This window comes from Trachypithecus francoisi, unplaced genomic scaffold (genome assembly GCF_009764315.1).
Source record: "Trachypithecus francoisi isolate TF-2019V2 unplaced genomic scaffold, Tfra_2.0 Lachesis_group1, whole genome shotgun sequence".
In the NCBI taxonomy this organism is placed as follows: domain Eukaryota; kingdom Metazoa; phylum Chordata; class Mammalia; order Primates; family Cercopithecidae; genus Trachypithecus; species Trachypithecus francoisi.
The window spans coordinates 4,485,263-4,505,123 of record NW_022681454.1 but is presented as its reverse complement, the minus strand read 5'-3'; the positions used below and the strand labels follow the sequence as shown (position 1 = coordinate 4,505,123).

General features: G+C 55.3%; 1 protein-coding gene across 7 annotated transcripts in view; it reads right to left on the bottom strand.

The window, feature by feature from the left end:
- ACOX3 (acyl-CoA oxidase 3, pristanoyl) overlaps window positions 1-19,861 on the bottom strand; it is a 59,120-nt gene that overhangs the window by 13,486 nt on the left and 25,773 nt on the right. For 6 of the 7 annotated variants that reach the window (XR_004437781.1, XR_004437782.1, XM_033213601.1 and 3 more), the window contains 6 exons: window positions 18,377-18,497; window positions 15,678-15,800; window positions 15,242-15,355; window positions 8,033-8,148; window positions 1,522-1,696; window positions 50-117 (listed from right to left, as the gene is read on the bottom strand). Coding sequence is in view for 5 of the 7 variants with exons in the window: in XM_033213601.1 (XP_033069492.1) it covers window positions 50-117; window positions 1,522-1,696; window positions 8,033-8,148; window positions 15,242-15,355; window positions 15,678-15,800; window positions 18,377-18,497 (717 nt within the window). In the remaining 2 variants the exon portion in view is untranslated. Of the gene's footprint in view, window positions 1-49; window positions 118-1,521; window positions 1,697-1,848; window positions 2,724-8,032; window positions 8,149-15,241; window positions 15,356-15,677; window positions 15,801-18,376; window positions 18,498-19,861 lie in introns of those variants that run through there. The other variant, XM_033213603.1, reaches the window with a different exon arrangement.

The following is a 19,861-nucleotide window of genomic DNA, read 5'->3' as shown; positions in this document are numbered from 1 at the left end:
GTGGTTGTGTAACAAGAATGTAGAGAACACGGCAGCACCTACAGCTCACCTGGGAACACAGGGCCAGGACGGCGCTCTCCAACACTTCTCCCGCTTGCTCACCAGAGAAGTATCCGCCTGCAAGCATAGCCTCAGTCACGTGGGGGCTGGGTCCTCAGTTCAAAACCAACCCCAGCGCCAACATGCCCTGAGTGCACGTTCCAAATTGGCCACACAGGAGGCCTGTTTTGGGTGAACACATCAGTGTCATTGCTGCCCCCAGTCCAGCTGTGACCCGAGGAACGTGCTGGCTCAGGGACCAAGTTCTGACACCCTTTTCCCACCCAGGCATTGATGGTCTCTGGCCCAGGGCAACGAGGGAGGCAAGGTCCCAGGCTCGGAGGTGACGGGTGGCCCCTGGGCTCACACCTGCTGGGGCTCTGGGAGGCTGGGTGGGTTCCTCCCTTGGGAGGAAGAAAGGAAGGGGCTCCTGGGCAGAGCGAAGCAGGGGTGCATGGCAGAGGCATGGGTGAGGGGGTACCTGGGACCACCCAGGGGAGTGGGGAGGGGGGCGGTGGGCGCCTGCAGGGACTCAGAGGCTACAGGGGGACTTAGCCCTTGGTGTCGCCTGCAGGGACTCAGAAGCTGCAGGGGGACTTGGCTCTTGGTGTCACCTTCAGCCGCTGTGGTTTCTGGTGGGGCCCTAAGAGGTCCAAGGCCGTGGCCTTGTGCGTTCGGGAGCGCATCTGTGGTGGGATCTGCATTTGCTACGATTTTTGCTGGAGAGAACTGTGTCATCACTTAGGGTTTTTCTCAGGCAGCAGGGGGGCTCCTGCCCTGTGCTCGCCCTCTCTGGCAGGCACTCGTGTACCTTCCTTGGTGCACCTGAGCACTGTCAAGGCCTTCACGGGGTCAGCACCACCCTCTAGGGGGTAAACACTGGCTCTTGGGGTGGGGAGGATCTTATTCTTATTCTCCACAAGCCCAGAGATGCAGGACATGAATGAATACGCGGTACATCCTAGTACCAAAGATGCATGAGTGCCATCCATTGGGAAGAACCACCTAAAAAGACTTGCTGGGGGCAACAACCAACAAAAGGTTGACAAACTTTGGTTTACCCCATTCCCACCAATCCTCCAGGAATCAGCCCCAGCACCCCGTCCTCCAGGAAGTCTTCCAGGGTTCCCAAGTCTAGACACTCCTGGCTCGTGTCTCTCTGTGCCTTATGGGACCTAGGGGGTGGGCTTCTGCTCCCTGCAGAGCCCGGCAGGCTGCCTGGCACGAGGGGGCCTTCTGGAAGCGCTCTCTGAACTGAACCCCAAGTGAAAGGAAAATTGGGTCTCTCGGCACCACCCTGATGCTGTTCTGTCCCATATGCCTCTCATTATGGAAGTGGGTTCCTCATCTGTCCACAGCACCCTCCGCCACGCTCAGTAAGTCCTGTGGAAGGAGGACAACGGTGCAGGAAGCAGCTTCCTAGATACAACAGCGGGGCCCTGACTCTGGGGAGGACAGCAAGCCCGCAGTCAGAAGCCTCACCTCGGTAGAGCAGGGCCGCATGGCGGCTCAGGGACCACAGGGCGTACAGAGCACTGAGCCGCCCCAGCACAGCCCGCAGCGAGGGCGGCACGCAGGGCTGGTGCACGTGCTCATGGAACCTCTGCACCACGGTGAGCTCCAGGAAGGCCAGCGCCAAGGGACGGCCGTGGGACACCTGGAATACAGGATGGCACCATAAGGACCATGAAGGTCCCAGCCCCGCCCAGATTCCCGGTGGAGGAAGTTCTCAGGAAACACGAACGTGGGTCTGCATTCCCGTGCAAGTCCTAGGACAGTAACATAAGGTGAGGCAGCACACAGACGCTGTGCAGCATAAGACATGTTTCTAGAACACAATGGAAAAGGCCTATGTGAAGATGGAGCTGGGAGTGCTCTGGCTCCACCGACGCCCTCCAAGGCCTCAATCTCAGCTCAGCTCCCATCTGGGACTGGGAGAGCCACGGTCATTGCACACGGGGCCTGGGGCAGGCCTCAGGATGCTCTGCGGCTACAGTGTGGGCGCCCACCAGGAGGCCCCCGACGGCCCAGGACCTGACTTCTTCCACACGGGAAGACATGGAGGAGCTGGAGAAGGGGCTCGTCAAGCTCCTCCCTGAGCTCAGAACTGACTTCGCTTCTCCAAAGGAACTGCCACCCCCTCCTCCAAAGCCTCCAAAGCAGGCGTCTCTCCTTTCTCCCCATGCTGTACGTCCCCCGCAGGCTCTGCTGCTCCCATCTTTATGTCCATGAGTGCCCAATGTTTAGCTCCCACTTATACGTGTGAACATGCAGCATTTGGTTTTCTGTTGCTGCGTTAGTTTGCTGAGGATAACGGCCTGCAGCTGCATCCATGTTGCTGCAAAAGCCATGACTGTTGGTAGTGATGGCTGCACGGTATCCCATGGTGTCTATGTACCCCATTTCCTTATCCAGTCCACCGCTGTGGGGCACCCGGGTTGATTCCACAGTTTTGCTATTGTGAATAGCGCTGCGATGGACGTACAGGTACATGTGTCCGGCTGGCAGGATGATTGCTTTTCTTTGGGGTACATACCCAGTAATGGGATCACTGGGTCGAGCGGAAGGGCAACTCTTAGCTCTCTGAGAAATCGCCAAGCTGCCCTCCACAGTGGCTGAACTAATCTGCGTTCCCGTCAACTGTGGATCTGTGTCACTTTTCTCCATAGCCTTGCCAGTATCTGCTATAATATCAAAAACATTTGCTGATAATCATCAACTTCACTTATTAGCCTTTCTTTCCCTGTCTCCCATTTATCATCTCACCAGATATTTTAAATTAGGAAAACAATACACATATTGCTTGACTTGTTAGGATGAGCAGGTGCCATTTTTAAAATTAAAAAAAATCCAGCCAAGGGATGAAATACAGGGTATGGGGGACCGACTGCTGCAGGAGGACCCGGCTGCATGCCTGGCCTATGATGCTGCCCCAAATCTTCCCAGAACACAGCAGGGCGAACCACGCGGCAGCAGGGTCTCCAGTCACAAAGCCAGTGTCCTCCAGGGCCCTGTTGGGATCAGGAGCCTCGGGAAAACAGACACCGGGAGAAGCTGCTTTCCCGCTCTGCTTCGTGCCAGCCTGACTGGTCCTGTCCCAAGACCCCCGCTGGGTCCTGCACACTCATGGGTGGGCCGTCCCACTCCTGAGTGTGCCACTCAGAAGAGTGCCAGGAAGGCCTGTCTTACTCCCTGCTGTCTAAGCATGGAGTGTGCCAGCCCAGGGCCTTGGGGCTTCCTGCCCTCTCCTGGTCTCACACGTGCTATAGCTCTGGGCCTTGGTTTTGGCGGAATCTGGACTTGCACTAGGGCCGTGGGGACTGCACGACAGACCCCAGCTAGGACTAGCACCCAGATTTCCCAGAGCCCTGCCAAGTGAGGTGGGGCAGCCCTCAGGCTCCCGCCGGAGGCCTCTGGCAGGAGGCTGATAATACAGTCCTGTGGGGAAGTTGCCAGGCGTGGTGCTGCAGCTCCAGGCCTCAGCCCCTCCTCCTTTCACCTTCCATGAAACAAGCGGGCGACGGCACCCGCACCCCCGCAAGCTGCTCCTGCGTCCACGAGAACACGGCAATTCCATTGAATCCTGCCCACACCCCAAAACATGCTCCCACACCACAAGGGCCTCTCCTCACGCCATGGGTCCTCTGCGAACCCCAATCCCAGGCAATCTCAGCAGGGCCCGGGCAGAGAGGCGGTCCTCAGAACTGAATCTGAGTCTGAGCCCTGTGCCCCGCAACACTCTCCCCCTCAACTGCAGTCACCACGCCGCTTCGGTGTGTTTTTCCATGAAAGTGACACAGCGTGATACAGCGATGGCACAGGCCAGACAGGCCGCGGGGGCCAGAAAGACAGCCTCCTCTGGAACCTTACTGCTGTCAAATAATACATCCCGAGTGCCAGTGAGTTTTGAAACAGTCACTCGGCTCTGCAGCTGTGCAAGAGAGCAAAAGGCATCATGGCTCCAAGCCTCAGTGCTGTCTCCCGTGTGGTGCTACTGGGGTCAGGACAGCCCTCTCACAGGAAGTGCCTGCGATGGCAGCTCTATTGTGCTCGACGGCATCTCAGTCCCCAGGATTTGCCTGCATGACACTGTGCTGTTGTTCCAGGAAAGGTCCACATAAGGCCAGCAGTCACCGGGGGGACACAGGCTCCGAGGATGGGCTCCCTAAACAGTGTCTGCCATGGCAACCAGCAGAGCCGACCACAACATTAACCAAGGTGGGCTGGGGCCCAGGAAGCATCCCACGCAGTATGAACTCTGCAGACCCCGGGGGGACAGTAATGCCTCAGGTGCAGTCCCTCCCCCATGGCCAAAGTGTCCCCATAGCTACGGTTAGGGCTGGCGCACTCCAGCCAAGGGTGCTCATGGCACCCACAGACACACGTGGGAGTCCCCCAGACAGGGCAGGGGCTGGACTGTGTGCTCTACGGGGATCTTCTGGACCACCTCAGCTGCCCTTCCAGAGCTGCCAAACTGTCCCCAGCTAGGACCGGGACAGGCATTTCTCAGGCTTGATGCAGCTATGGTCAGCTGTCCCTTTACAGCAGTAAACCCGGACACCCAGGAGATCTTCAGCACAGGAGAGAGGGGAGGGTCTCAGTCTGGTACACTCTGATTTCTGAAGTACATTTTAAGAGGCAATGGATACTTTAGGCAAAAACACAAACCCCAAATGGTCCAAAGTCAGACAGCAGCCACGCAGCCTGGGGAAAGGGCTGGGCTCTGTGACAGCTGGCCCGGGTGCAATCTTCAGCACAGGCGAGCTGGGGGACCTTGGGCATTTCTCTTGGCCTCAACTTCCTTCACTCCCAAACTAGACAACATGAAACGACCCAGGTACAGAATCCAGCATGTGGCTCAGGGAGAACAAATGTCCTCGTCCTTGTCCGCCTTTTGATGTGCAAATCCCTGAAGGGAACCTGCAGCCCTTGTGACAGGGGTTGATCCCAGGGTGGAGGCAGGCTGCGGGGACGCCACCACCCACCTTTTTATTCCCAGGCTGGAGGCAGGCTGCGGGGACGCCACCACCCATCTTTTTACTCCCAGGTTGGAGGCAGGCTGTGGGGACGCCACCACCCATCTTTTTACTCCCAGGCTGGAGGTCAGGAGCGGGAAGCCACCATCCACCTTTTTACTCCCAGGCTCGAGGCAGGGTGCGGGGACGCCACCACCCATCTTTTATATCTACTGGCTGTTGAACATGTGAAGGTGTCACTCAGCGGAAAAATGAGAGAAATGCATTTTTAAAGACCTTTCTGCGCATGCCTGGCTTACGGTGGGTAAATGGTAGATAGCGGTTATTGGCAAGAGCCAGAAAATGTTTAAAGGTTAATAAATTTTCCCCACCAGGTCAAAGAGTAAGCACACTTTTAACAAAAATGGCCAGTAACCTTCTCAAAGGACACAGCCGTCACCCTCTCCACGAATGGTGCTGGTGCCCGAGCCCAGCCTGATGCCTGTGGAAATATGGCTTTGACCTGCAGCTCCTGGCCCTGGCTCCAGGTCAGCGGCTGCTAGGGCTGGTTTCCGACCAGGCAAGCATCTATCTGAAGGAATTCCTTCCTTCCTGGGGGTGTTCTCTGTCAGCGACATGCCATGTGGGCTTCCCCAGTCTGCTGTGTGGCTTCTGATTTTGTTCAGAGCATCTTTTGCAATGCAGAAATGCTGAACCTGTATGCAGCCAAATCCGATGGTTTTATTTTTTAACAGCTTCCGGCTCCCATCTTCCTCAAAAGGCTGGTCTAGGCTGAGGCTTTCTTCTCATGCCGTATTGCAGGGGAAGGGGCTGCGTTTCCCATGGGCCCCTTAGCATCCAGCCCAGGCCCCAAGGGCTCTCAGCTGTCACAAATGTCCCCTGCTCTTGAAAACTCCGCGACCCAGAGCAGGTCTGGAACACGAAGCCCCACCCTGGCAACTGCTTTCCCTCCAAGGCCTTGTGGCTGGTGTCTGTCAGCTCCACAGCTCGGCCCAGGGTCACCGTCTCAGCCGGACTCAGAACCCAGGAGCCCTCCTGGCCTCTGCCGCAGGACTCCCTGAAATTCTGTTACCAAGTTCTCAAAGGAAAAGCTGAAGGTGAGTGTTTCTCAGCAGCCGAGCCACGCACTTGGGGTGTTGTGGGGTCACACATGCCGCGTCCCCAGCATAGGCCGGGGCTGGAAGGGGGTGCTAAGGACCTACCAGGCAGTTCTAAGCGACACAGGTGTTGTTAGGAATGGGGTCCTTTTGTGCCCTCCGTCTCTGGGGGTCTTGTTTCACAACTCACTGGAGAATCTCCATTCCATTAAGAAAATTCTTTTTTTCTTTTCTGAGACAGGGTCTTGTTCTGTTGTCTATGCTGGAGTGCAGTGACGTGATCGTGGCCCACTGCAGCCTCAACCTCCTGGGTTCAAGCGATCTTCCTGCCTCAGCCTGCCTAATGTGCTGGCGTTACAGACATGAGCCAGTGCAGCAGCCTATTCCACCTTAACACAAGGATGTGGCCTGCAGAGGAGGGAGCGGTGGAAGCTGACAGGCATCCATTGGTTTCTGAATGACCCAACCTGCCGTGTTATCAGCCAGGGTGGGTACAGAAGGCAGCCTGTTCTGGAAGGGTCACTTCAAGCCTCCTATTTTTGGTCACTATGGGCCTAAACTACAAGTTTTACTGACCCTGGCCACCTGCTGACTTCTTTTCAGCTATAAATTCAATCTAAATTTCTTTTTTCTTTTTTTTTTTTTTGAGATGGAATCTTGCTCTGTCGCTCAGGCTGGAGTGCAGTGGTGCGATCTCGGCTCATTGCAACTTCTGCCTCCCAGGTTTAAGCAGTTCTCTTGCCTCAGCCTCCCGAGTAGCTGGGACTACAGGCACCCGCCACTACACCCAGCTAGTTTTCCATGTTTAGTAGACACCAGGTTCACTGTATTAGCCAGGATGGTCTCGATCTCCTGACCTTGTGATCCACCTGTCTTGGCCTCCAAAAATGCTGGGATTACAGACATGAGCCACTGCGCCTGGTCCAATCGGGGTTTCTCTGAGCTCGGCAGGAGCCCATCCTTCCCGCCTTCTCTCCTCATCTCAGGGCAGGTGTGTGCAGCAGGTTCTAGAGCTGCTGGCCTGAGGGCCAGGGCTGCCCCCAGCAGCAGGCTGTGGGATGCCAGGCCTTCCCAGAGACAGGCAGACGTGGACCTGGGTCCCCACAGTGGCTTCATTATTGAAGCTGACCCATAACCTCATAAACTGACACCAGGGAGAAGGGGCGACAGCGGCTCTCTCCATATCCATGGCCTCCCTGCACGACACTCATGGCTTGAGATTCCCCATAGCTATGGTTACGGCTGGCGCACTCCACCAAGAGTGCTCACGGCACCCACGGACACATCCAGGAGCCCCACTGCCCCCAGCAGCTGCCCCCTAGACAGGGGAGGGGCTGGGCTCTGCTCTAGGGCAGACAGCCGGGACAGGGCTGGAATCACACGTAACCAGTTTCCTGGCATGACAAGGCGTTTTGTAACAGGCTGTTTTTTCCCTGTGGCTTCCCAGAACACAAAAGACAGCCCTGTCCAGGTGTGAGACCCAAAGTACTTTCCAAGGCCAATGACGACCCACTCACCACTGCCACCCCAGCCCCTCGGGAAGGCAAGAGCAACTTGTGGAAAACCAAGCAGGGTGCTGGCGTCACTCCCGTGAGTCAGGAGGGAGCACTCTGAGTGTCCGCAGTGGTGTCCCTGCCCTTCTGTGCATTCAAGGCTCTCACAACCCTGCGCTTCACTGCTCCGGGTTACGGGCTGGGACCCGTCAGGAATGGTAAATGTAACACCCATGACCTCCCCAGCCCAGCAAGACAGGTGCCGCCATCCCTGTGTTACAGAGGAGTTGAGCAAGCAGCAAAGTCATCAAGTCCTCTGCCCAAGGTCACGGGAGCTCGGGGTCTGGGGCCTGAACTGCCAGGGACACAACGGCCGGGGAATTAAGAGCAAATAATACAAAAGGGAAGTTTGAAAACAAATACCTACCTGGCAGTTATTCCTTGCTTCAAAGTCACTGCTTCCTGATCTTTTCTCTTGGTTTAACTTTTGATAAGTCTCTCGGAGCAGGTAGCAAACCAGCCACTTGTATGCTGCCAGGGCGACTTCGGAACGAGAAATAGAAGGAGAAAAAGTAACAATAGAGAATCCAGCATTTGTCACGACTCACCCCCAGGGACAAGGCACTGCCAGCCTCCTGCAGGTATGGTGTCATCTTCATGACGAGCAGGTGTATGGGGGTGGGTCTGATTTTATAGGTAGGGAAACTGAGGCACAGGGATGGCACCTGCCCAGGGCCCCTCTGGCTGGAGGCACTTCCTGGCTCAGCCTGGGGCTGTCCTGAGTTCTACACTGTTCCAGCAGCCTGGAGGCCACAGGGACACGGTGCTGCCACTAGAGCGGACCCTTGAGTGCGACGGCAGCACGTTCTCGCACGCACCAGGCTCGGTCTGTGTGAAGCGTGGTGCTGTCCCCGCAGCATCGGCCAGGACTGCATGGGCAGCAGGACAATTGCCCGGCGGTGGTGCCCAGTGGCGAGAGGAAGGGGTGCTTCCGTTCACCTCCCCCTGCCTGGCCCTTGGACCTCACTGCCTGCTGGAGCTGTGGAACTGGGGACTGACACGGTGGGGGAGGGGGTATCTGAGGCCTCGTACCCTGGGGGGACCCTCCCACAAGGTTCAAAAGGGCAGGAGGGAGCAGATGCAGCAGACAGGGAGGCCCCGGGGTGGGGTGTCAGGCAGGACAGCTGGAGCCCCCTCTTCATCCTCCCCTTCCCCCGGCAGTGGTGCCCACATCTGCAGGGCCCCCTACAGCGTGGCCAGAGCTGGCCTCCCACAGTACTCCCTATGGACCAGGCATGGTCCTGAGACCCCACCAGGCTGTACTGCTACTACCCCGCTGATGAGGACATGGGCCCAGGCACATGGCCAGCATGTAGGGGAGAGGTGCGGACCAGCCGCACATGGAGGCCACGCTCACATCCACTCCCTGCCCAGGCACAGAGGGCCTGGCGCCCGGACACGAGGCGCCTCCAGGCTGCAGGGGGCCTTCTGCCTGGCAGCCGGTCTTGCTCAGAGATCCCAGGCAGGAGAATGGGGTCAGCCATGCTGAGTCTGAGCCCAAAGGCTGAACTCAGGGGGCCTTGGGATTTCCTTCTATGTCACACAGCCCAGGTCACCAGGAAGAAAACACCCAACACTGCACACCCGACTGCTTTCGGCTGTTACATCCATTCACCCTCACAGCATAACTGAGAAGCCCGTCACAAACCAGAGCGGGCCGTTCCCCAGGCTCAGACATCAGGTGGCTTGCTGGAGGTCTCAGCTCCCCAGCAGGAAGGAAAGGCAGGTGCCGCTGACCCCGCAGGCGGGGCGCAGGCAGGGTTGGGCGGAGGTTTCCTCCATACAGGCATCTTCAGGGAGCCAAGGCTCCCCTTGCCAAGTCCTGCCAGGCATGAGGCGTTGAATGGTGGCCCCAACTGACTCCCACAGCTGTGAATGTGACCTTTGTTGGGAAGAGGGTCTTTGCAGATGTCATGAAGTTGAGGTATTGAGGGAGGTCATCAGAGACTCCTGGACTAGGGTGGACTCTAAATCCAATGACACATGTCCTTACAAGACGCAGAGACGGCAAAGTCACAGAGGAGGCAAAGGCCAGCATGATGCAGCCACAGCCAAGGACTCCTGGAGCTGCCAGGAGCCTGGGCAGGAGGAGCCCTCCCCCTACGAGGGAGCGGGGCAGCCCTGCCCCATCCTGCCTTGGGGTTTCCGCCTCTGCACCGAAACAGTCACTGTCTGCTATCTTTGGTGCCCAGGCTGTGGCCCTCTGCTGCTGGCAGGCTGCCCAAGGCTCATCCTTGAGCCTCACATGCTACCCTTCAGGACATTACAGGAAAATTCAGGTCCATTTTGCAACCAATGCTGAGGGGAGGCCCTCATGACCACCGCCTGTTCCTAAAGGCTCTGCCACATCCCAGGCTCTCCCCCAGCAGGGCAGATGGCCACGAACAGCAAGGAAAGGTGGACGCCGTGCAGTTGTGCTTTCCATGACTTATTTACACAGGAACAAAACCAAGGAAACGGTCTGGCCAGAAACCGCTTGTGCAAATTCCTTCTGACCACACCAGAGGCCCCGTGTCCCACCACGCATCAGCCATAGCTGGGCTTCCCTCCCAGCCTGTGCTGGCCGTTCCCAAACGCTGCCCCGGGAGGGGTCCCTCTGTGGTGGACACTTCACGGCAGTTACCCGAGTTTTCCAATCTATCTCTGCAACCAGAGTTAACCCATGAGGCTTCACGTCGACGGCCAGTGAGACTGTGCTGTGGGCTGCAAGTGAGACGAACGCTTGAGAAATGAGTTATGTTTGCACCGTGTTCTTCCTTACACTCTGCTTTTGGTTCTTGGTTTTTCATTAAAAAATAAAGCATGTCAGTCTGATGTGTTCACATGCAGAGGAGAAGATCCCCCAAAAAGCAGATGAAAGCAAACGAAAGGTGGGTGCCATGTGTGTCATTTCCACAGTTAATCTGGAAGCGAAACAGTATCGCCGAAACAAAGTACGTGGAAAACCAGCACTGAAGGGCGGCGATTTCTCTTGCTTGGAATATGGCTGCTGGCGGCCCGAGGACACACCCAGCGTCAACAACCTCTGTCCTCAAGACTCTCCCAGAATCCTGGGTCACCACAGCCTTTCCATGTACCACACACCAGACGAACTCGCGAAGGTGCCCCCAGCTGCCCTGTGCACCCAATGACCGCCCCTCGACCTGCCCCCCTCCCCAGCTGGGACTCTGTCCTTGACCCCATGGAGAGCTCTTCGCATGCACTGCCTGCCTTTCGGGTCTCGGTTTCCTCTCCTGTCTCTGAGTCCAGTCCCCTCTGCGTCAGCATCAGAGTACTCCTAACCTGGATTCGGATCTAGGCAAGCCCTGGAAAGTAAGGCCTGGATGGCGGCCCCAACTCCTCAGCCAGATCATGGTGCTCCTGAATGGCCAATGCTCCCCAAAAGCACAACGAACAGACCCTCCAAGACACCCTCAGGTGCCGGCTTTGTGGGAAACATTCCTTGACCCACCAAGGCAGACCTCACCTGCACCTGTGTCTGTTGTTTCCAATGAAGTGTTCAGGACAGTGGCCCCCCAACACACAGCAGCCCCCCACCGAGGGCACCATGGCCTGGCACCTGCCAGGCAGCACAAGGTGACCGCATTCCCTCTCCACTGTCTTGCAGAAGGAAAACAGGCTCCAAGAGATTAAAGCCTAGCTCAGCGGGGGGCAGTGCTGACCCAAGAGCCTGTGCTCCCATCCTCTGGGAACACCGTCTGCACCATGAACCCCACTGCTCACCTCACATGACCTCACCATGCACTCCACGTGACCTCACCACTCACCCGTGACCCCACTGCTCACCTCATATGACTGCATTGTGCACTCCATGTGACCGCACCACTCACCCCATGTGACTCTACCACTCACACATGGCCCCATGTCACCTCTGGCCCACATTCTGTGACCTTGCAGTACACACATACACAGTGTCCAGGTAGTGAACATTGCAACTGCTTACTACGAATGCACACCAGCCAGCTAAAGGAGAACAGGGCCCGTCTCAGGAAGCAACAGCACAGGCCCCGAGGCACAGGGCTGTGACACTCAGCTCGGCACACGTGTGTGTGCAAAAATCAGAGGAACTCAACAGAAAACCCGGACTTCCCTACCCAAGTCAGAATAGGAACCCCTGAAGGACCAGCCATGGGCTTGGCAAACCCTCCACCCTTCCTCACAGGCGAGCGCAACCCTGGAAGAGGCCTGTGTCTCTTCAATCCTGCAGAGCCTGAGGGCCCCACATCACTTACACAGCTTTTACCAAAGATCCACATGACGCAGGCTGCAGTTAGCCCTGAGCCCTGGGACCTGTGACCAAATGCCCTTGAGATGATGGGGCTGGCAGAATCCACAAGCTTCCCTGCGGCGTGAGGGATGATGGTGATCTTGCTCCCACACCACTTTCCACAAGTGAAAGTCATTTGCCTTTGTTACTCTGGAAAATGTTTTCACTTTGTTGCATCTTGTAAACGTTAGGGCAGTTGCAGGAAAAGCAGATGACTTTGGTGTCTCTCCCGATGATGGAGAGACTGTAAAATTGCTTTTGCTTTCACAGTCTCAGGGGAAGGGGAGGGAAGAGGAGAGGGTGATGGGCATACGGAGAAGCTGGCTGCGCCTTCTATGTTTTGATTTGATTAATATAGGGAGTGATGGTTTTAGGAAAAAGGTTTTGGTTGGGTTGAAGTTACTACAATGATTAGGTCATTTTCTAGTTCTTCCTGTGGCAACATTTGGGAAACTTAGAAACTGACCTGCTGCCGGGTGCGGCGGCTCACGCCTGTAATCCCAGCACTTTGGGAGGCTGAGGTGGGCGGATCACGAGGTCAGGATATTGAGACCATCCTGCCTAACAGGGTGAAACCCCATCTCCACTAAAAAATACAAAAAAATTAGCCGGGCGTGGTGGCGGGCGCCTGGAGGCTGAGGCGGGAGAAGGGCTTGAACCCGGGAGGCGGAGCTTGCAGTAAGCCAAGATGGCGCCGCTGCCCTCCAGCCTGGGCGACAGAGCCAGACTCCGTCTCAAAAAAAAAAAAAAAAAAGTGACTTGCAAACATCAGAAATAGGTCATCAAACGTGTCCCCATTTCCTACTGGCACCCAAATAGGCAGGCTGAGGTCTGCATGGTTAGTTAAGTCAGAAGCTGTAACCCAGCACAGGGGCCCCGGGAAAGCAAGCAGTGACGCGGGCGCTTCCTGATGACGATGCTGACAGTGCAGGCAGGGGAAGGCGCCGGGAAGCTGGCCTGGCCCAGGCTCCACACTGGCTTCAGCTATGGCTGTGTGTTATTTGCCGGGTGAACAAGGAAGTGGCCCGCAGGGCTGGAGACGGACAAGGGCACACGCTCGGGGGCTGCTATCACATCCAGGGCGTCGGTCCTGAAGGCCGGAACGCATCCTCCACGTGCGCCTGTCCCCTGCATGAGGGAGGCCTGCGCTCCCTCCTCCCGAGGATCCAGGGGCCTCCCAGAACCCCTGGGGACCCTCACATTCTGGTCTCCTGAATGCAAAGCCAAGCGCGTCCTCCATCTCCAAATCCCTGCTCTATCTGCCCAGCTGAGTGTGCGGCACCTTGAGAGCGGTTCCTGCCCAAACTCTGTGGCTGCTGAGCTGAGCACTGATTTGGCGCCAAGTGCTGCACTAAGTGCTTTACGCGCTGAACTCAGTCCACCCTACGAAAACCTTATGAAGGGGATACCATTACCATCCCTGTGCTGCAGATGAGGAAACTGAGGCAGGAAGGCTGAGGAACTTGCTGTAGGTTCCACGGCCGGCAGGAGGAGGACCGGGATCAACCTCCGGCAGCCTGGCGGGAGCTGTCTCGCTCTGGAGGGTGGGCCTGCTCTTCCAGTCTCGGGTGTCACGGAGGGGTTAGTTTCTACCTGGCCCACCGGGACAGCGCACTGGGAGCCCTCTTGGCCCTTCTCTTCTGCACTAATAGGTGCTTTGGTAGCAAAGCAAAGACGTTCACTAAATACCACAGAGTGAGGCGATGGGGAGATGGAGGCGTCACTGCGGCTTCAAACTGTTCTCTGTGATGTGCGGCTTGACAGATGGGGGCTGTGGTGGGAGGAAGGCATTTGACAGGGACACGGGTGGCATGGAGGTGGGGGCAGCTCCAGCCCTGCTCTTTCTGTCAAATCTCACCCAGACCACGGGACAAGAAGCATCCAAGAGATTCAGAGCTTTGCAGTCCCACAGGCTTGGGTTTGAATCCTTGCTCTGTCCCTGCCTGCACCCAGGCAGCCGGAGCCAAATGCCCTTTAGGAGTGCCCTGTAGGAGACGCAGAGCTCCGCCGGGTGCTTCTGTGTGGGGGCACAGGGCAGCCCCTCTCACCTGTCCCAACCGCCTCTCACGTCCATTTCCACAGAGCAACCAGAGTGGCCTTTTTCCATGAGAAATATTTTTAAAAATATGAATCATCAAAACAAGTAGCACACCCCATTCCACCAGGCCTCTGGTGCTCACCTCCCGTCATTCACAGCAGGGGAACAAGATGCACGCTCGCATCGAGATGAGCTCCGCACGGGCTGGGCCCTGTTGCCTCCTCCTCCTCCTGAGACACCTGTCCATCGGGCATACTCATGGCTGCCCCTGCCTTTCACTGAGACCTCAATTCAAAGGCCAAGACCCTTCCAAGGTGGTCACCAGCCATGCTCCACCTCACCCGCCAGGATCACTGCTTTGCAGAATTCCTGCTGCCCTAAGACTGAGGCCTTGGGATGTTTTTGTGTCTGCTGGTCTAGACTGGAAAGTCCCACGAAGGCAGGCACGGGGTCTCGGTCATGCCAGCCGCTGGCCCCAAACTGCAGAGTGAGCGCATAACAAGCACGTGCAGAATTAACCAGGGAAGGCGAGAGCAGCTGCTCTCCCGAGAGGGATCCTGTCAGGATGCAGTGCAGTCTACAGGGAAGCTGCTTTGCTTTCCATGCTGCCAGCACGGCCGGACGCCCCATTCCCAGCTCTTGTTTCCACCTTTCTGAGCAGACCCTGCGTGGGTGAGGTGGAGCCTGCAGCAGCTGCCATGACGCACCTGCAGGAGGCTGTCCATGGCCAGCTCTGTGCGGGCCCGAGAGGAGGCCCCACCCCGACCACCACACCCACGGGAGATGAGCCTGTGCTACAGGGGCCGAGGGAAGGAAGCGTGTGAGATGCACCAGGGCGGGAAGGGGCATCTGCTGTTTGGGGAGCCAGGAGGGGCTGGGGTGGGGAAGACCGACAGGTGAGGTGGCTGGGAGGGCCCAGGGACGGCAGCAGCCCAGGCACCAGGGCAGGGGGCAGAGGCTGCTCAGTGGACAGAGACCAGGCCAGGTGGTCTCTCACACCCTTTATCCTATGGGAGGGAAAGGCAAGAGGCAAGGCATAGGGTGGTGAGTGGGCGTCCTTCAATTCATCTGTGGAGTCAGTGTCTAACTTGGCATCGGGTGCAAAGAGATATTCCACGAGCCAGCTGAGGACAAGCTGCATGCGGGGCCTCCCACCACCACTGCTGCCCCAGCTGGAACTGCCAAGGGCCCCTCACCGAGGTACGGTGTGTTTCCTGGTGGGAATGACGGGAAATCAGGAGGCCAGGGGAGCCCTCCACCTGCATGTTTACCTGCGGAGTCCAAGCAGTCAGCAACACTGGAGACCTCAAACTTCTGGTCAAGGATGCTGGGATAGGCGTCCAGAAAGTCCACCGACTTCAGCGGACTGCGGAAGCAAGCTCCATCTAGGACATACATTCCAGTGACTTTGGTGGAAGATGGGAACCCAAGCCATTGGGGACCCCAAGCCGGGGGCACCCCAAAGCATGGAGAGTGTCCAGAGGACCTGACGGCCACAGACCCATGAGCCAGGGTCTGGGTCTCAAGGACCCTCCCCATCCCAGCCTTTGCCCGTGCCTTGGGGAGGCGGTCGGCACTATCTGACAACATTTCTTTCCTTCTGCAAATCAAGGGTGCGTTCACAGAAGCTGAATCAGTGGGGCCAGGAGAACCCACCCCCGCCAGGTTGGGTTCCAGGGCCCCCACCAGTATGCAGCAGAGCCTCACCCTGGACCCGGTGTGCCAGGAGGCCCAGCAAATAGTTGCTTGTCTGCTGCAGCAGGACGTTGTTGTCACCTTCGTATGTGCAGTTGGGATCGTTGTCATCTCTAAGGACACCCAACCGGTTCACTGCAACAAAGCCACAATAGTACCATCATTTAAGATGCGTATTTGTGAAGCAGCCAGTCACTATGTGAGAATTTAAAATGCCCTAAGAGGCTGGGCGCAGTGGCTCACACCTGTAATGGCAGCACTTTGGGGGGCCAAGGCGGGTGGATCACTTGAAGCCAGGTGTTCAAGACCAGGCTGGCCAACATGGTGAAACCCACCACACTCGGGTGTGGTAGTGTGTGCCTGTAATCCCAGCTATTCGGGAGGCTGAGGCAGGAGAATCGCTTGAGCCTGGGAGACGGAGGCTGCACTGAGCTGAGATTGCGCAACTGCACTCCAGCATGGGAGACAGAGTAAGACCCTGTCTCAGGAAAAAAAAAAAAAAAAAAAAAAGCCATGAGTTTTGAGACAAGCCTGGGCAACATAGTGAGACCCTATCTCTACAAAAAAAATGAAAAAAAAAAAAAAATTAGCTGGGCATGGTGGCAAGCACCTGTAGTCCCAGCTACCCAGGAGGCTGAGGTGGGAGGATTACCTAAGAGCCCAGGCATTTGAGGCTGAAGTGAGCCATGGTCATGCCACTGTACTCCAGCCTGGGGGACAGGGCAAGACTGTCAAAAAAAAAGCCCTAAACCCAGCTTGACCAGACACAAAGAACTGGCACCCCTGCTTCAAGTCCCAACTCCAGCTCCTCCTCACTGCTGTCAGTAAGCCCTGCACGGTCATCCCGCAGAGCCTCCCCTGGCATGGGCTCGCTGACAGGAGGGAACCATCTCAGCAAGCTGACGCCCCCAGGGCTGCCCTTCTTCCTTCCGTAACTGAATGAACTCTTCTTTTAACACAGGACATTTCAAGACAACTTTTTTTTTGTCTTTCCTATCAATTAGCTGAATGCCTTCACATAGGTTATAAGGCTTGCTTTCCAGACCCTCATGCACTCGAGCCTGCTTGCTCTGATGGAAAGTGTTCTCTGAATGTGAGGCTGGGATGGGCCCAGCAGGAAGGGAGTGGAGCTGACTTCTCACACTCACATACTATGACCGATGGATCCTGAGAGCATGAAAGGAATCTTATTGCAGCCATACTGCCAGCAGGCTTGTGATTAGGCTTGTGACCACCTAGAACACCTGATCATTTTCTCCTGACTTGCTGTCAAATCTTGCCACGTGCCTCCTGTCATGTAACAGGTTGGCCACTGAACAAGAGCTGGGAGAGGCCCCAGCAGAAACATGTGCAATTGATTTTCTAAAGCTAGATGGAGCTTCGGTTGTATTGGTCTCAATCCCAGCATATGTATATGTGTATATATATGTATATGTATATGTATATGATGAATCTTGATTCCATTGTCTTTGTTGTCTGCAGTACTGCAAGATTCAATTTCCTTATTCGACTACTTATAGAATCCCGATGAGTTACAATGACAAATAAAAACTACTAAGGGCATTGCGCAGAGGACAAAGCACGCAAATGAGTAACTTACGTACAGCCATGGCTACCCACATGGCAGTAAGCGACAAAGGCAGAGTGTGGTGGGAGTGAGGGGCTACTTTGCTGCTGGCCCGTGCTGAAACAGGTGCGAGTTAGAACTGCAATGGTGGGCGGATGATCGCTGAAACTGTGTGTGTGTAGTTCTAGACAGAGCATCGCCAAAACTCTCACAAACTTGGCAAGGGCCTAAAGTGCTCCTGGAGGGCAAGAGAGTTTTGCGGATGCTGTGGCTGTTTTGAGTGTGTACATGGCTTTCTTTGAGCAACCAGTTTTTGCCAGTTAATTATTTAAGATTAGCACACAGGAAGTTTTGCAGATAAGCTGTAAATAATGCTGATGATAATTCTAATAATAACAGCGTTAGCAAATAAAAAAGTCAGTGGGCACACACTACAAGCCAGGTACCATGCTTATACTTCATACGTGTTAATTCACTTAATTCTGGCAAGAACCTATGTTGTGGGTACACTATTATCACCCTCACTGTAGAAATAAGAAAACTGAGCACAGTGAGGTTAAGCAAACTGCCCACAGTTACCAGGCTGTTAAGACAGAGCCAGGACTCAATCCCAGGCAAGCTGGTGGCCCCTGTTCTCAACCACACAACAGCTGCCTCGGTTATCGTCAATGCTGATGTAACTTACTCTTTTTCTAAGTGTAAGAATTTTCTATCCAAATAAAACATGGTGCTAGTTTACTACCAAGCTGTTAACCAAACAGTTAAAATTCAAATGAGCAGATCAGCTGCTCTCTGCCTGTATTTTGGCCAAAGCATCAGGCATCTGAAAGCAGTGGGATCTATCTAGGGCAGGGGTTGGCAAACTTGTTCTGCAATGGACCAGAGAGTAAATATTTTCAGCTCTGCAAGCCACATGGTCTCTGTCACAGCTGGGATTACTCAACTCTGCCCTTGCAGTGCGAAAACAGCTGCAGGAAATGTGCAAATAAACAGGGGTGGCTGGCTGTGTTCCAATAAAACTTTATTTGCAAAAACAGGTGGCAAGCTGGATTTGGTGTTCAGGCCACAGTCTGCCGACCCCTGGTCTAGAGTCAAAGAGGAGGGTGAAGGACAGGAAACCACCATGCGCTTCTCCAAAACCTACGGGCCAGATAGCCGTGTCCTCCACACGCCTCCCGGCATTCCTGAATTCCTTGCTGGGCGGTCCACGAGGCCAGGGGCTTGCTGGCTGATGCCAGAGCGTGGATCTCACGTCCAAGCTCTGCCTTTGGGTGAGGGAATCCAACAAGAACAGGTGAAAAGAGACTTTTGACACCAAAAAGTCAGACGTCAGCAGTCACATCAAACCACCATATCACCTCTAGTCTAATACAAGACATCCTGAAAATGACAGAAGAGGAAACCTAATTGTAATTAGAAATAAAAAAGGGTCTTTATCCAAGTATGGATACACTGTGGTACGCTCATACCATTTCACAACAATGAAAACACTGCTCCACACAGCAAATAGCTTTCAGGGCCCTGACATGGCTCCCAGAAGCAAACTGCAGAAGAATGTACATCATGGCCCAGTTTATATAAAGTTCACAAATGTCAAAGTGAATGACACGCCATGGAAGGTTGCAATTGTTTGCAGTGAAATCATGAAGAAAGGCCAGAGAATCAGACCCAACACCACAGACAGCGCTCCCTCCCAGGACAGGGAAGGGCCAGGACCAGTCCATTCCAGAAGGCTGTAAGCGCCTCGGTAACTGACAGTCTGCTCTGCGTGGGTGCTCACTGTGCCTCCCTCGGGCCTGACATGTTTTATTGAGACTCCTTTGCTGTCCATGGCCACATTACCCTGAATGAGCCTGATCTTGGAAGCTAAGCAGGGTTGGGCCTGGTTAGTACTTGGATGGGAGACTGCCTGGGACCAGCAGGTAATGCAGGCTTTTCTTTTAAGGGAAAAAGAAGAAGAAGACTCCTTTGCTTCTGCTTGATATCTAATGACAAAACCTTAAGAGACTGGGCCAGGCACAGTGGCTCACGCCTGTAATCCCAGCACTTTGGGAGGCCGAGGCAGGCAGATCACTTGAGCCCAGGAGTTTGAGAACAGCCTGGGCAACATTGGCGACACCCTGTCTCTACTGAAAAATACAAAAAATTAGCCAGGTGTGCTGGCGGGCATCTGTAGTCCCAGTTACTCTGGGAGGCTGAGGCAAGAGAATCACTCGAACCCAGGAGATGGAAATTGCAGTGAGCCAAGATCGCACCACTGCGCTCCAGCCTGGGCAACAGAGCGAGACTCCGTCTCAAAAACAAACAAAAAAACAAACAAAAAACTTAAGAGACTGATTCAAGGTAAAAGAAGAATTTTTACTTTTAAAAAAGAAATAAAAAAAGAAAAACAAGAGGAAGACACACACACATACACACACACACGTGAAGTCCAATGACCCATTTCATGAGTGTTTTCAACTTCACATAAGGGACTGAGTCGAGGCCCTCCTCTGCCTGGGTTAAACCTCTGAGTTTCAGAAACAATGAGCCCGGTCACCCTTTACAACATTATTCACAGGGGAGTGTCAGAGCTGGCAAAAGCTCCACTGACTCACGCTCCCAGGAAGACACAGGCTTAACCCCTTCA